Source organism: Hippopotamus amphibius, chromosome 4 (assembly GCF_030028045.1).
Source record: "Hippopotamus amphibius kiboko isolate mHipAmp2 chromosome 4, mHipAmp2.hap2, whole genome shotgun sequence".
In the NCBI taxonomy this organism is placed as follows: Eukaryota; Metazoa; Chordata; class Mammalia; order Artiodactyla; family Hippopotamidae; genus Hippopotamus; species Hippopotamus amphibius.
The window spans coordinates 42,607,026-42,623,404 of NC_080189.1; the positions used below are offsets into that span (position 1 = coordinate 42,607,026).

General features: G+C 46.4%; 2 protein-coding genes across 3 annotated transcripts in view; one reads left to right on the forward strand and one right to left on the reverse strand.

Moving 5' to 3' along the window:
* EEPD1 (endonuclease/exonuclease/phosphatase family domain containing 1) overlaps positions 1–16,379 on the reverse strand; it is a 123,192-nt gene that overhangs the window by 42,106 nt on the left and 64,707 nt on the right. For both annotated transcript variants that reach the window (XM_057731565.1, XM_057731566.1), the window contains exon 3: positions 1,294–1,345. In XM_057731565.1, the coding sequence (XP_057587548.1) occupies positions 1,294–1,345 (52 nt within the window). The remainder of the gene's footprint in view (positions 1–1,293; positions 1,346–16,379) is intronic.
* LOC130851373 (60S ribosomal protein L18-like) lies at positions 9,514–10,080 on the forward strand. The gene has a single exon (XM_057731567.1). The coding sequence runs from the start codon at positions 9,514–9,516 to the stop codon at positions 10,078–10,080; it is 567 nt and encodes a 188-aa protein (XP_057587550.1).

The following is a 16,379-nucleotide window of genomic DNA, read 5'->3' on the forward strand; positions in this document are numbered from 1 at the left end:
TCTGATTTTTTTAATTGAGGAGTAAAACAAACACCCGAGAAGAGAATTATTTTTGGAGGGGTAACTTTTTAAAAGTTCAGGAACATACAAAGAATCTTCATATACATCTGGACTTAGTATGTTTTCATGGCCGGATTAAAGAATTAATATGAGTAATTAAGAATTAATATGAGTCCAGTGCTTTGGCATTTAGAAAACCCTTCCACGGCACTAACTCATTTGGTTCTCACGTCACCTCGCTGAGGTCAGGCAGGCAGCACCACCCTTGCTCTACGTGTGATACACATGAATCTAGAGGGACGTGAAATTCAGAGCCAGAGCTCAGCCACCTCCTCCCCCCACATCACTGCTTGGTGCTTAAAGACTTTATTTGCTTTAGTGCCAACCAGCAGACGGATCACTACTCCAAACATTTTAAATTCTACAAAGTAATATCGTTTGGGTGCTTATCTCCCTAACCATTTTCTGTTCTGTTACCTTTATAGATTCTAATGAATGCCCACAGCCACGTGCTGGGGAAGAGCCCTGAGCCACCCGGGGAGCAGCTTGGTAGGAGCTGGGAGGCCTGTGGGGGGGCACTTGGGCTTCCTCAGCACCTGCCCAGCCTGCTCTTTGGAGCCCACCCCACCATGCACACAGAACTTGAACCCACAATTGGCAAAAGATCCCCAGCTGAGTACTTGACTTGAACATAAAAAACCGAGACACACTGGATAGCTCGTTCTAGGGCTGAGGCGGGGAGAGTTTCCCAATCCTCAGAAGTGGCCCCTAAAGGCGCTCAAGCTCACGAATTAGCCTATTAAATAGAAGAAGCATTGGTTTTGGAAATGAAACTCTGGGGCTCAAATCCTTACTCTGCCACTGAGGTAATTTTCCTCATGAGGGCAAGCTCCCTAACCTCGCTGCCTCAATTCTACCACCCATAAGCCCAGAGAAGAGCACACACGAGCAGAGATGGAGGGAAGCAGAGACTCTGGCACGCAGCCAGTGGCCAGTGTGCGGGGCTTCTGGGCACACAAAGCTCCAGAGCCTGGCCCACAGCAGGGCGAGCCTCCGCTTTCACTCAACTCTGAAAGAGCCAAACGAGGAAGAGTTTACAAGTGCTAAGGGCCTATGAGCAATGTGGGGCGTTTTGATTAAAATTTTGCAAGGTTCACTGACTGTTAAGAAGACCACATAACAGACCAACACTGCTATAAGTGCTGTCTCTGGCAACGGAGAGTTGAGTTTTTCCTGTGTGGGGCATTCTGCTCTAAGTTTTTGAATCTGGCGTTGGAAGAACAAAATATTTACCTTTTCCAGGGCCTCTCTGTCAAGTAGTTCTTGCACAGCTAGCAGCTTGATGCTGTAAGAAAAAATTAAAACAACACTTGAAAACAAAACATTTTATGTCACCAAGCATCAGACAAATCACAAGAACTAAAATCTGAAATTTCAGCCTCATTTCTACATCACCTCCTATATTAAGGTAACCTTTGGTTTGAACTAAAATGACCATTTCAGAACTATTAAAAATGTTTCTAAGTTGTAAAAGTGATTTCACCATGTGATCCAGCAATTTCCACTCCTGGGCATATACCCAGAAGAGTTGAAAACAGGGACTGAAGCAGATATGTGCACACTCATGTTCATCGTAGCATTATTCAAGACAGCCAAAAGTTGAAAACAATGTAAATGTCCGTCAATGGATGAATGGATAAACAAAATGTGGTACATACTGTATACATGAAGAAATATTATTCGGCCTTAAAAAGAAGGAAATTCTGGCACATGCTACGACATAGAGGAACCTTGAAGATATTACGCTAAATGAAATACACCAGACACAAAAGGACAAATATTATCTGATTCCATTTATATGAAGTCCTTAGACTGGTCAAACCCAAAGAGACAGAAAGTAGAAGGTGGTTATCGGGGGCCGGCGGAGGGAGGAACGGGGACTTATGGAGTTTCTGTTCGGGAAAAAATTCTGGAGTTGGTGGTGATGGTTGCACAACAATGTGAACGTACTTAACGCCACTGAATTATACACTTATTAATGGTTGAAATAGTAAATTTTACGTTACATACGTTTCACCACAAAAATTTCTAAAAGTAATGGAGAGTTGCTTATGTAAGCAACTTGAATACATCCAGAGGAATATAAAGAAGGAAACAGCTGCCCACGTTCAGCATGAATCTTCCCTTGATGTCCCTTTGATGAGAACAAATGAGTAGCTAAACTCACTGCTCATGACGAGGGCCGGCTCAGCTGCTCGTTGGTTACCGTGCATGGATCGAGCCCTACTGTGCGCAGGCAGTGCAGGCACCTGATGCCCATGACCTGCTCCCCGCCCACGAGGAGCTCACAGCCTTTCAGAGGCCACAGTCAGAGCAGAAGAGGACCAGCAGGGTGCCGAGTGCACCGGCTGGGGCACAGAGAGGAGCCCAGCCTGGCTGAGGTCAGAGGTGGCTTCCCGGAGAAGGGACCGGGTTAGCCCTGCCAGGGGAGAGGGCTGGGGAGAAAGGCCCCCCGCAGAGGAACTGCAGGGCAAAGGCACCAAGGGGAGAGAAAGGGCTCGGAAGGTACGCAACTTGCTAGTTTCCAGCTGAGGCCCCAGAGCCCAGGCTGCAGCCAGCAGCTGAAACGGGAGAATTCAGACACGGGAGCAGGTTTCACAGGGAAGGTATTTTCCCTTTCGTGACAAGTTGCTTTTGAGGTGTCTGTGGACACAGTGAGCAGGCAGCCAAGGCTGGAGCGGCCAGCACGCAGGAGGAAGCAAGAGCTCAGCGGGCCTCTTCAGGGAGCAGGTCAGCTGCCGATGGTGTCATCGTGCTCCCTCCAGACCCGGCCAACCCACCTGTGGTCACTGGTCACTGCGACTCCCTACCCCAACCCGCGTGGGTTCTCTGGAGCAGAAATGGGCCCCCCGTACCACACACCTCCCTCAAAAGGGGTGACGCCCATGATAAGGTTCACCTCGATCTACAGAATGCTTCGAAACCTCTCTGCATAGCTAAGCAAGCACTGTCCAACCAAATGCAAAGGTTTACTTGAAAGCAGCTTCAGCAAGTGCAATAAAAGTTTTAAAGGCCTACAAGAAACTGCTGCCGCCGCCACCGCTGCTGCCGCCACCGCCGCCACTGCCACCACCACCACCGCCAGCACCAGCATCACCACCGCCACCACCACCAGCACCACCATCACCACCACCATCACCACCACCGCCACCACCACCACCAATTTAGCAGACATCAGGGCTAATGGACAGGACCCTGGGCATTCCCTCTGCTCCAATGCCTGACTTTCCTTCGTCTCTTGGATGGGTTTGCTTTTGTTGTTTCTCTGGCTCAGAACTGTCTTCCCCAAGATCCTGACAACACCAATTGCATCTCATTGCATCATTTCAGTCTAAGTGCAAATGCTCTCTCCTCCAAGCAACATCCCTGGTCACCATGTTCGTTTTTCTTTTTTTTTTTTTTTCAGTGCATTTACTGGTATATAAGTATCCTACTGTTAGTTCTTACCTTACTGGAAACTCTTCAAGTTTGGAGTATTTATTTCAGTATTTATGATATCAGATTCTTCTAGCACATCAGATACTCCCTGGGAGGAAATTTTCACACACAAAGAAGCAATGAACCTGTTTACCAAATCCTCCATTTGACACCTCGAACGTCTTACCCTGGAAGGGAATCTCACCTCTCAGTTTCAATTCTGCTCTCCCTTCCCTCCCTTCCTGTCTCCATTTCTCCCTCCTTTCTTCCCCCTTTCTGTGCTTTTGCTAATCTACAAACATATCCTAGCACCAGGAGCCAGGAAAACAAAGATGAACGCAATATTGTCCCTGCCCTCAAAGGGCTCACGGGGGCTAGGATGCTGCTGGGGCACAAGCCCAGGGAGGTATGTCTCTCTGAGACTCTCCCAGGTTCCAACGTGGACCAGCAGAGCTGAGCTAAACAGGGCATGTCTCTCGGGTGGCCTGGTGCTTGGTCAGCATCCTCTGAGAACAGCAGGGCTCCCATCAGATGGAAGCTGCAATTTCTTTTCCCTACTTGACTTTGAGAAGAGAGGCAAATCACACAAAAGCAGCTGATGACTGTGATTTGTTTAGAAAAGTGGCCATTTCAAGGCCAAGTTCTGAAGTCAAGATGGGCAACACTTAGAAGAACCTAGAATGCATGCAATTAATGTTTGCAAAGTAAGCTACAAGCAGGTGAGGCGCTTGAGGGCAGATGTCTTATTCAGCTGGATAGTGGGTGGCACAGTGCGGTCTTTAAAGGAATTTTAAGTGGTGATGGGGAAGGCACCAGGCAGACACTGACGGAAGGAATGAAGAGCAGCAAAGTTAAAGAGACAGAAGATGGAGGGCACCCCTGCATCTCGGAGGTGGCCTAGGGCTGCAATGAACCTCAATGACCCCTGAAAAGGCAGATAACATGTAACTCTGTGGGTGCAGCAAAAGCACTTAAAGGGTAAACTCCCAACTATTCAGAAACTCACACTTCCAGAACAGATTATGAGCTACAGGGCACCAGAGTCAAGAATTGACTACTCTACCTCCCTTTCTCTGAGGATTCTGGCACTTTGAGGTTCCACTGCATTTATTAAGGGTCACAGTACACTGCATGAGATACTGAGGATTTCAATACATGCAGAAAGGGTGTAGTATGATGGGGCCACACGTTCACTGCACAGATAGAATATTTAAGGGGTATGTATTACGTACCAGGCACTACTGGATGCTGAGGATACAGTGATGTGCAATGATACAATGATACAACACGGCCTCTGCCTTCAAGCTTCTGAGTTTACAGAGGAACCAGGTAAGCACATCAGCCACGTTGAAGAGCACTCTCCAGGGGCAAACGCAGGGTGCTTGCATGAGCAGAAGACAAAGCGGGGAGGCTTCCTGGGAAGGGACCCCTAAGCTGATGCCTACAGGCTTGCGGGGCAGAGAGGCGGGTGGGAGGGATAGCACAAGCAAAGGAAGGAGGCAGGAGTTCAGGCGCGGCCCCCGCAGGGACTGCACGCTGACCAGGGCACACGGGCTGCCTGGGGCGTGGCGGGTGCTGAAAGATCCCTCTGCAGGAGCAAGCAGGGCCCGGCCTCTTAGAGGGTTTGTTAAGCCACATTGAGGAGTGTGGCCTGTACTTTGGGGGCAAGGAATGGCTGCCAATGAGTTAGGGCTGTGGTGTGGGAGAGGGCTCAGGACGCAGAAGGATGCCCAATAAAGGTGTAAAAATGGCCCTGATGTGGAGAATGGATGGGGGTGGTAGCATGGGGGACGAGACAGGAGGCAGCAAGACCTGGGGTCCAGGGAAGAGATGATGGAGGCTGGTACGGGGAAAAGGCGTGGGGCTAATTCCAGATAGGTTGGTAGCTGGCAGGACCTGATGAAGAAACAGATGTGGGGGATGGGAGAGAAATATCCCCTCAGCTCCTGGCCTGTAAAACTGGGGGCTGAAGGGACCATCTACTTGGATGACAGATGGTGAGTTAGGTCTTGGACATGCTGACTTTGGGGCCTGTGGGTCCCCTCAAAGGGATGGAAAGAGCAGCTGGCTGTCCCTCAGCAAGTTCTGGGCTCTGGATGTGGACACCAGGAGCACGAGGACAGTGACTGGAGGGGTCAGATCTTCAGGAGACTGTGCAGAGGGACAGAAGCCCAAGGGCCATCGCCACTTAAGAGGCAGGCAGAGAAACAGGGCCTGTCAGGAAACAGAGAAGGAACTGCCAGGAAGGTGGAGGGAAATCCAGGAGCACGTGGGCCAGGAGCCAAGGGAAGAGGGCGTTGCAAGAACTCGGGGGGGGGGGCGGGGAGGGCAACGGCTCTGATTCTGAGGAACGCCAGGGAAGTGGGGGCTGGTGTTCCAGGAGAGAGAGGCTACAGGAAGTGGTAGAGAGATGCCAGGTTTCGGTGGGTGAGGAACAGATGGATGGGAGGCAAAGAAGGGGAAATAACGAGGTTAAATTCTAGGTAGAACAGGTAGGGTGGCAAGTCCCCCAGCGTGATTCCCCGGGGCAGAAGGCAAAGCCAAGAGGTCCTCACCTTGTCACGTGCACGGAATTAGTAAAGTGCAGACAATGACCCCTCTCAGGGCTTCTTCCCTCCTCTCCCTCTCCCTCCTTCTCTCTCGCTCCCACCACCCCTCCCCTCCCCTCCCCTCCACCTCCCCAAACGGTATCCTCAGAGGGCCCATCTTTTCTCTCAGAGCATAATCAGCATTTGCAATGATATGGGGAAAAGTAAAGGTCAAGAAAGTCCTAAATGATGCTGGGGTGATTTTGTTTTGTCATACAATATTTCCACAACCTCTTCTGCAGGAAAAAAGGGAAAGGGATGAGAAATTCCTGGGGATGCAAGCTCTGTGCCCAACGCACCAGCCCAAACTGTCCCCAGGCCTGGCAGCCAGGCCAGTGAGGGGAGCAGGGTTTCCATGTACACTTCAGCAGAAGACCAGAGTCTCAGCAACAACAGGATAAAACTGGGGGTGGGGGGGACAGGCAGCCTTCCAGCAAGGGAGAGAGGGGCTGAGAGGAGAGGATGGAGAGGAGGTAGGATTGCAGGCGGGGCCAGTGGCCGTGGACAACGGCCACTCTCTACTCATGTGCCCCTTGGCGGGGAGTACTTATGATATTTCATGAAAGTCAAATTCAGAAACCGTGTCAATCCAGTTGTCTGAACACATCTCTTCCCCTTTCAAGGAAAGCTCCACATTACCTTCCCCTGACCAAAGTAAGGAAGAGTTCTCTCTGTTGATCACCAAATTTTAGAAGATGCCGTGAGTGTTAGGTTCAGACTCATCTTCCCTAGTGCTTTATTGTCTTCCACCACTGGCTCAGGGCTGGGAAAACACAGCGGGCATCAGCCTCTGGATGTAGACGGGTGCCACCTGGAAGAGAGGACCAGCTCCCAGAGAAGGCGGGGCTCTTCTCACATGTATCCTCTACAGCATTTCATCCCATCACCGCCAAACATGCTTGCATCTCATCGTTCCTCTCCAGAGCCAAATGCTGAATTACCCCATTAGCACCAGAACAGTCTATGTAGAATTTAACTTAGGTAACACTTCTTGGCACATGTGCAGGAACTAGTCTGCAAAACAGTGGGCAAGAACTTCTCTGATGACAGTCCCATGCTTTTTGTTCTATTCAGGTTTTCAAGTGCTTGAATCAATTACAGTAATTTCCATTTCTTAGAAATTTCTTAGAAGACTGTCCAATCCATCTAGATTTTCAAATTTTGTGCACAGAATTGTACTAGTAATCACTTTTAACTTAAAAACAACTTCTGCTTCTGTGGTCATGCCGCCTTCCCCATTCATGTGTATAGGCATTTTTTTCTCATTTAAAAAATTAGATTTGTGAGAAATCAGTCCACTTTGTTTGCTTTCTGAGAAAATTAGCATGGGGATTTATCAAGCCTACCATTTTTTTTCCAATTAATTAAAGTCAACATTTATCTTCATTAATTCCTTTCTTCAACTTCCCATTGTTTTCGTTAGTTTCTCTGCTTGCCTTCTTAAGTTGGATATTCATTTATTTAAATGATTTCTTGTACATACAGCCATGAATTTTTCTCTAGGTAAATATTTGTCCTTGTTTCAAATTTCACTATGTAGCTTTCGTGTTACTTTCCATCTAGCCTGCAGCTGCAGATTTGGTCTCTCACTGGACTCCATACTATTTGGATTGTGCTTTTCTCTAAGTATTTCGGTTTTAAATTTTATAATTTTGTATCTTCTATAATTCTAGTGCACGGTGGTTAAAGAAAATACCTTGTACCTTTCCTGCTTTTAAAAATCTATCGATACATTTTTTTTTAAGTCTACTTTATGATGAGGTTTGCTTTTCTATTGCTCAGTGTTTGGGTAGTTCCCGAACTTGTTTTTTGGATCTCTTAGGGTCTACTTGTAAGTTTCTCATATTCGGGGATAGGGAAGGGTCGGTCCGCCTGAAGTCCAAGCGGCACCACCTACTAGTGCACGATCTTCAGGAGGCTTAGAACAGTGGGTGTGAGGGGAAGGCGCTGGCATCCCCACCCGTGGCCTGGAGTAGAGACGACGAAGGTAACGTTTTCGGCACTTTGCTGATTAGCTCAGAGTAAAGCTCCACAAATAGCAGATATTGGTACCAATACTATTCAGAGTCTTTCTTTGGCCCTTAACACTCCTCTAAAGATTGGAATCATAAAGGAAATACCTTTTTTTGGTACCAACCTATTTCATAAGAGCAGCATGACAAACCTTTCCCTCCTCTTCCCTTGTTGATTTCTGTTAACGACACTCCGGGGTTTAGACCTGGGACATGGTCACGCTGCCGTCTTTCCATGCTACAGCTTATCTGAGAACAATTTCCCACATTTGTATCTGTTTGATCGCCAGACTTATGATAATACTTGAAACTGCTCTCTAGGTTTACTGATTACAGTGCCTATGCTTGAGCTCTGTTCTGCTCTACCACTTCAACTTCTGCAACGTATCTTAAATGTTAAAGAAAGGAACATGTTTATTTTCCCAAGTCCTTGCATGTCTAAGAACGTCTTTCTGATGGGCTTTATACACAGAACACACCTCAGTCAAGTATAAAGTAGTTGGGTTACAATATAACTCCCAAAACTTTATAGATGGTTCGCAAACTTACTTGATAGGCAGAAGAGCTTTTAATGTTTAACATTCCCAATCCAGATAGGCATGAATATATCTGAACTTAAAACCAAAACCAAAAACAAAACAAAACCTTCCTGATGTTCTAATCTGACAGGTTCAGTAGACACAGACACTTTGTTATAGAGAACAGACCTAAAGTCAGCTTGATTTTTATTATTCTTTTCTCTGGACACTTGTGATATGTTTTTTCCTCCCCATTATCTTCGTTATCCTTTTTTTTTTCCCCAGGGTACCCCCAGATGTGGGCCTCTTTCCCCTGAGTTTGTTTAGAATGTGGTTAGTGAGCTCTTTACCTTTACACACAGTCTCTCATCAGCTCAGGGAAGTACCTGATGCCTGGGCACTGATCCCAGTATCACCAACACCGATAAGCTGAATGTGTCAGTTCCGTCTTCCACATCTAAACCTTGTCTCTCATTCTCTTTGTTGTATTTTCCAGGACAGTTTCTCAGGTTTCTTTTTCCTTCACCCACATCACTGATTTGATCGTCTATAACAACTGTATTAGTTTTCTGTGACTGCGCTAGCAAATTATCACAAACTCGGTGACTTACCACAACAAAAATGTATCCTCTCACAGTTCTGGAGGCCAGAAGTCTAAAATCAGTATCACTGGGCCCAAATGATGTTGTCAGAACAGCCACACTCCTCCTGGAGGCTCTAGAGGAGAATCCGTTCTCTGCGTCTTCCAGCTTCCAGTGGCTGCTGGCCTTCCTTGGCTTGTGGTCGCATCATTCCAATCTCTGCCTCCATGGTCGCGCTGCCTTCTCGTTTATCCCCAAATTCCCCTCTGCGTAGCTCTCATAAGAACACCTGTGACGGTTCTCTCTTTCCAGACCTGGCTAAGGAGGAGGCGCCATCATGGGAGCTGACATCCGCCACAACAAGGACCGGAAGGGGCGATGCAAGGAGCCCAAGAGCCAGGACATCTACCTAAGGCTGTTGGCCAAGCTGTACAGGTTTCTGGCCAGACAAACTAACTCCACCTTCAATCAACTTGTACTAAAGAGGTTGTTCATGGGTCGCACCAACCGGCCACCTCTGTCCCTTTCCCAGATGATCTGGAAAATGAAGCTTCCTGGCCAGAAAGGCAAAACAGCTATGGTCGTGGGAACTAAAACCGATGATGTGTGTGTCCAGGAGGTGCCCAAACTGAAGGTATGTGCCCTTCGGGTGAGCAGCAGTGCCCGGAGCCGCATCCTCAAGGCCGGGGGCAAGATCCTCACCTTCGACCAGCTGGCCCTGGACTCCCCCAAGGGCTGTGGCACTGCCCTCCTCTTTGGTCCTCGCAAGGGCCGAGAGGTGTACAGGCATTTTGGCAAGGCCCCAGGAACGCCGCAAAGCCACACCAAACCCGATGTACGCTCCAAGAGCCGGAAGTTCGAGTGTGCCAGAGGCCGACGGGCCAGCCGTGGCTACAAAAACTAACCCCAGATCTTACCTTGTTATTAAAGATTTTGGATGTTAAAAAAACAAAAAACAAAAAAACACCTGTGATTGCACTGACGGCCTATGTGGATAATGCAGGATAACCTCTCCATCTCTCAAGAGCCTCAACTTAATCACACCTGCAAAGTCGTTTTTTCTTATATAAAGTTGTGCTCACAGGTCCCAGAGATGAGGATATGGATATCTTTTGGGGGGTGGGGCATTATTCAGCCTCGCACACATTAATACTCTTCTATACTCCTACTAGTTTGGATTTAGTCTGTTACTGGATTTTATTTCCCCAAAACCTTTCCTCATTTAATCCGTATCTTTTTTTTCCTTTCTGTTGCCTTTTCATATTAACCCATCTTTTCCTTACATTTTTCTGTTTCTGTTCCAGGGAGGTCATGTCTCTTTGTGGTATACTGAGGATGCTATACATTTCCCCAAAATTCTCTTCTGGAGCCTGCTGTAGCTGATTTTCCAAAAGTGGACACTGCTTTTGGGTCTTTAGAAGCTACTGCCTTTACCTTGTCCTGCAGGACTTTCCCACACAGTCTTTTTTTGTCTTTATTTATCCTTGAATAAGGAAAAATTTGTTGAGACCAATGATGAAATTTCAACAGACGTTATGAGTGGACTGGCAGTGGTTCCATTTTCTGCCCAGCTGCATAAAGGATGGATCTTCTTCTTGTACCTGCTATGGTAGGGGACAGGGCGAAGGCACAGCTGCCAGTGATTTGGAACCCTTGCTCTAGCAAAGTTCATCTCCTCCTCAGAGACTTAATCAACTCAAGACAGAAGGTGCTCTATTTTCCAACATGCACAGCTCCCAGGGTTCCCTCCTTACAGCACTTTGCTTTGGGGGAGTAGGCTTACTGGGATGCACTGAAATCATGCCAGTTTCCCCTATTTCCCATCTGGTTGTATTCCCATGTTTTCTTTCTCTACTTGGATACAGGGTAAAAAAAAAAAAAAAAAAAGAAGAGAGAGAGAAAGAAAGAAAGAGAGAGAGAGAGAGAGATTACAAAAGCCCACATCTGAGGCCTGTAGCTGAAAGTAGGGGAAAAAAAAAAAAGGCCAGTCAGCTGGAATTTGCTTCAAGTACAAGAGTTAGGAACTAAACAATAGAGAAGGTATAAACTATAATACTTTCTGACTTTTTTTGGGGGTGGAGGGGTTGTTCCTCTCCATGAACCTTCACGGCATGAGCTACATCCTGGACAGGGCCCCATAGTCCAGCTCTATCTGTCTTCTCATGACCATCAGTTGATGCTTTCAAGATCCTGGCATTTGTCAATCCTTCTTGGCTTTTGCCAGCCTGTGAGTTTTTGTTATTTTTTGTGTCATCATAGGTATATCAGGGAGAAATCAGGAGGAACTGCAAGCCACAGGGCACCTGGAACCAGGGTGGAGCCTATATCTTTCTGATGAATAGGAAGACCGTTTCAGCAGCAGCTAAGTGCTTCCAGAGATGGTGTCTCTGAAGGGCAAGATGCTGTCTGGTCTCCTGTTTTTACCAACTGTCTTGTTCAGCAGATGGAAAGACAGGCTCCTCCTCAAACTACAGGGATCTACGTCCTCCTTGTGAGGAGAAGTTTCCCAAAAAGAATCTGTTTCCCTGAGGCAGGTTCGGCTCCTCAAGCTTCGGGGGCTTCAGGTCAGTACCTGGCAGGCATCCCAGATCCTGGCTCTCAGGAAGCCCCTCTGTGTGGAATCAGGACAGCGCCCTCTGAAATCTCCTCAAGCACAAACCACTGGAATTGCCAGAGGCGAGGAAGCCTTGACCTTAACTGAAAAGAGCTGAATATGATCAGACCCAATGCAGGACAGCCGGACAGTGGAGGGGAGGGTGGCTCCTGGTGGATGGAGACCGGGAAAGGCATTTCCAACTCACACTGTCCTTTTTCAGCAGCAAACTGCCTATTTCATGCCACTTTTTAAAAGGCTAAAACATTTAGCCTAATCCAAGGTCTGAAATCCCACAGGAAAGCCCATTAGGAAGTTAACAGCATGGTTTAACTACAGGAGAGAAAACTGCAATAGACTAGGTGGTTTTATTCCTAGGACGTTTGGAACAAAAGGCACAGGAACAGACTAAAATGTGGACAGAAGCAATGAAGGGGAGAAAGAGGATGCTATGAACCAAGTGTCTTCCAGATGTCAGGTTCTCTGCGAAGGCTTTATTACGTTATTTCACTCACACCTCAAAGTGTCTCCTCAGTGACACAGCTGTAACAAACTGCAGATTCTGAAGCTAAAGAGCACTCAGGGATTGGCTACATGATTTGGATGCTACGAAATTAGTCTTTCTCACTCCTGGCTTTGGGATATTTTATTCTCAACGGAAGAGGCAGGGATTTCGACTCCTATTTTACAGCTTCAGAGTGATTAGGCGGCTTGTGCAAGGCTCACGTAAGAGCTAGGAACTGAGGGAAGTGAGCTGGGGGGTGCACAGTTTAAAAGGGCTTACTGCTTTTTATTCATTCAACACATATTTTCTGAGCACCTACTACGTGCCAGGCATAGCTGTGGGCACCAGAGATAGGGCAATGAACAGAACGAAATCTTTACTCTCCCGAAGCGTACGTTCTAATGCGAGGTGGGGCGCGTCGCACAGATGTGCGTCACTAGCTCTGCTTTAGAGAGGAGGACAGCGGGGCCACGCGACTAAGCACGAGCAGAGGGGTCGTTCAAAGCCGGGCTCAGGGCTCTGGCTGGTACTTCCTGATTCCATTCCAAACGTCCTCCCCAGTGGCACATCCAGCTGCTAAGAGGTGAAGCCTTAGACCGTGGATGAGCTTCTTGTGGATCATTCTTCATCCAAGGGGTTATGATGACACAGTTCCAGATATCCCTAAACCAAGGGGGCTCTCAGGTTGGTACCATTCACCTCTCTAATCCAAGTGAACTGGGGGATTCTTGGAACTTGAGCCTTCCCCTTTCATTGTTTTCAACACATGTTTATATAAGAAGGAGACATCTGGCTAACACAATCAGAAAATGCTGCAAATATCATTTGAAGATAATTTTTCCTGCAGGAAGAAATACTTTTCAGTACCCTCCCTCAACTGCTTTTCCTGAACCCTTTTTGGTTACAGTATTCCTTGGCTTTCACTGGGGGAGGTGTAAGAAACAAGCAGATCAAATGCACTTTTGTATTTACGGTGGGGACTGCGTTTCCCTCCTACACGACCTCACGAGGCAAAAGGTGAGGACTGTCGCTGATGCTGTTCTCCTCTGCACCTGGCTTTCCTGTGGTCTTCCCGCAGCTACTGGCTCAGAACCATGTGGGGTGTGTCTCCAGGGGTGATCTTATTTCCCTATCTTCCCCTGCCACTCACTAGGCTTCCTTCCAACATTTTCATCTTTTGAATTTGCAAGTATCTATGTGTATCAAATCCTGTGAGAATGGCGGTAACAGACACACACACACACACACACACACACACACACACACACACACACATCTTTTCAGTGCATGCTGGCCAGCTCTCAGGTCGATAATTGGGGGTTTGGGGCGGGGAGTTTGATCCCCACCTTTTTGTATTTGGGGATTCCTATGGGATTCCATGTTACCTGTTTTTTCTGTAAATGTCACAAATTTAGGTTTTGCCATCCAGTAGCTCTTTTTGTTCCCAATACTTTAACTACGATTTTTTTCTCAAACTTTCAGGAAAGTTTAGAGAACTGTACAGTGAACACCCATACACCTACCACCCACATTTCACACCTGTTAGCATTTTACCACATTTGCTTTCTTGTACATTTGTCCTTCTAACCATTCACCAATCCATCTTTTTCTTTCTTTGTTACTGATGCATTTCAAAGTAATGCTGCAGCCCAATGGTTTGGTTTCTGATATTTCACACAAAGGTTAGCCTCAGAATAATTCTTCCTCTCATTTTCAACTGACCGGCTCTCTGCAGACTCCAGGTCCCAGGGAAGCTCCACTGCAGATGCCATTAATGCTTCTCCTCCCAGGCCTTCCTCTCAGGCTCTCTCTTAGGCTTTCCTTAGTCCCTCCTAACCTGGAGGAAGTCGCCACTCATCCCCACCCCCTCCTCTTCCACCATCTACTGTTTCCATCCTAAGCCTGTCAAGCCACCATGAAATGAATATTTCTTAAGTTCAACTTTACGTTTGATCACATATTTTCGGCCAAGAAGAGTGATATTTTCACACAGTTCTTGGTATAAATGATCCCTCTGGGTGCACTTCAAAGGGAAAGCTCTGTTCTTGGCCCCTCCACCCCATCACCCAACTCTCAGGAAAAAGCAGGGTGTCATGTGTGCCCAGTTAGCCTTACTACTGCTGCTTTCAACTGCCACTGCCACCACTTAAGAACTTAGTTACTTGTTTCATTTTTCTGGGAGAGAGGAAGAGCGATTAACTGAACATGCAAGAAAAAAAAATTTCCACTTTCAGAACATACTGGAAATTACAAAGTTATCTAACACAATACAGGGTCTGTGATTCCAGCTTAATGCTCCAGCCAAAATTCTTCATCTGGCTTTCAATGCTGACCTTTCACCTCTTACCAAGGCTTCTCTTCCTTTTAGGCCAGACAAAATTCACCTCTGGGTTTTGTCAGAGGCAATGGCCTCCTCATTAATCAGTAAAAAGCTAATGTTCATCCCTTCTTGTAATGCAAACCAGCCAGTTTAGATGCTCTGGGCAGGAAGTTGTTTAAAGCAGCAATTATGAGGGCATATTTCACAGGAATATGTTTTTAAAAGAAATAATTTACAAAGCACATATTTATTGCAGAAAACTTAGAAGCCCCCCCCCAAAAAAAGGAAAAAGAGAGAAAAGAAACATTAACCATAATTCTTCAACCTAGGAATTACCATTAACATCTTCATATATATCCGTTTAGACTTTAAAAAGAAGTTAATACATATAGTTCATGAAATTGGAATCATAATGTTTATGTTATTTCTACTATTTTTAAACTGCCACTAAGTTATAAATTATTGTCATTATTATTAATTGACATGATTTCATGTCACTAAGTATTATCTGATGTAATTTTAATGAAGATACATATAGCTACAGATACAAATATAGATGTATGCTATAATTTAATAATCCTTGCTAGACATCAAAGCTGTTTCTAATTTTTCACTGTTCTAATTATCGTTCTGGTGAAAAACTTTGAACATACTACTTTCTGCATAACTTTGTTTCAAGCAAAAAATTTACAGGAGGTCAAGGGCTATGTGCATTTTTAAGATTTTAAATAACATTTGCAAAACTGCTTTGCAGACGTAGACTTACATGAGCAATTACACAACCCATTCCCTTGCCCTGCGTAATTTCTGTAAATCCTCCCTAATCCAATAGGTGGAAAAAGTGTTACTATGCTACTCAAATTTACATTGATTTGACCACTAGAGAACAGTTTATTGGCTATTTTCAACTCTTCTTTCATCAGAACTAGTGAATGATGGTGAGGGAGGGGGCAGTCCTGGGGAAATGTCTTCTAGCACCTATGAGTCACACCAGAAGGCCCACTTTAGCAGCCCTGTACAGGGCAATCAATGAACAATCAGACCTCTGTAACTAAGCTGAAGTTCTGGAACCATCTCTCTCCATCCTCTCCTTTGTTAATTGGATATATTTCTCTGGAGACACTAGAACAGTGTGTACAGAAATTTTAGATTCCCAAATATTCTTGATAAATAGCTACTTTCAATATTTTGTCCCAAAAATTTTACATAGAGGCCTATTGGCTAGAAATAGTACGATTAAAGCCGTCTCATGGGAGAGGGGAAAAAAAAAGAGTGTTTGGAAGGATCTAGTTCTTGGTTCAAAATCATGTGAATAAAATAGAACCAGGACCAAGGGATCTCATCTTCCCTGTGGTTTTGGAAGCAGAGGGAGATTTACCTTTACAAGTGTGCAAAATGAGAAGGACTTTAGTTAGGCTGGACACAGGTCTGCGGTCTGCAGGGAAGCCCAGAGGTTTTCCAGAAGGGGAGGGGGAGCCCCCATGGACAGTGCAGGCCCTTACCTGCTGTTGTCTCCCACAAAAACAGCCCCAACGGGGGATGGGGCCAGTCCCAGCTCCCCAGAATCTACTCACAACACTGCGCTCAACAGTGCAGAACAGACTGGAACACAAATCTCAGGCAGCAAGGCCCCCCAAAACATCACGTCTACAGGCTTGTAGAAGGCCAGTGGGCACCTCCACTGCAGGGACAAACGGGTACTTCCTCTTTGCTGAGAGCCTTGCTTATCTGGGGAATTTCAACCCCTGGTTTCTGGGTCAGCTTCAAACATGTGGGAATCTGGCA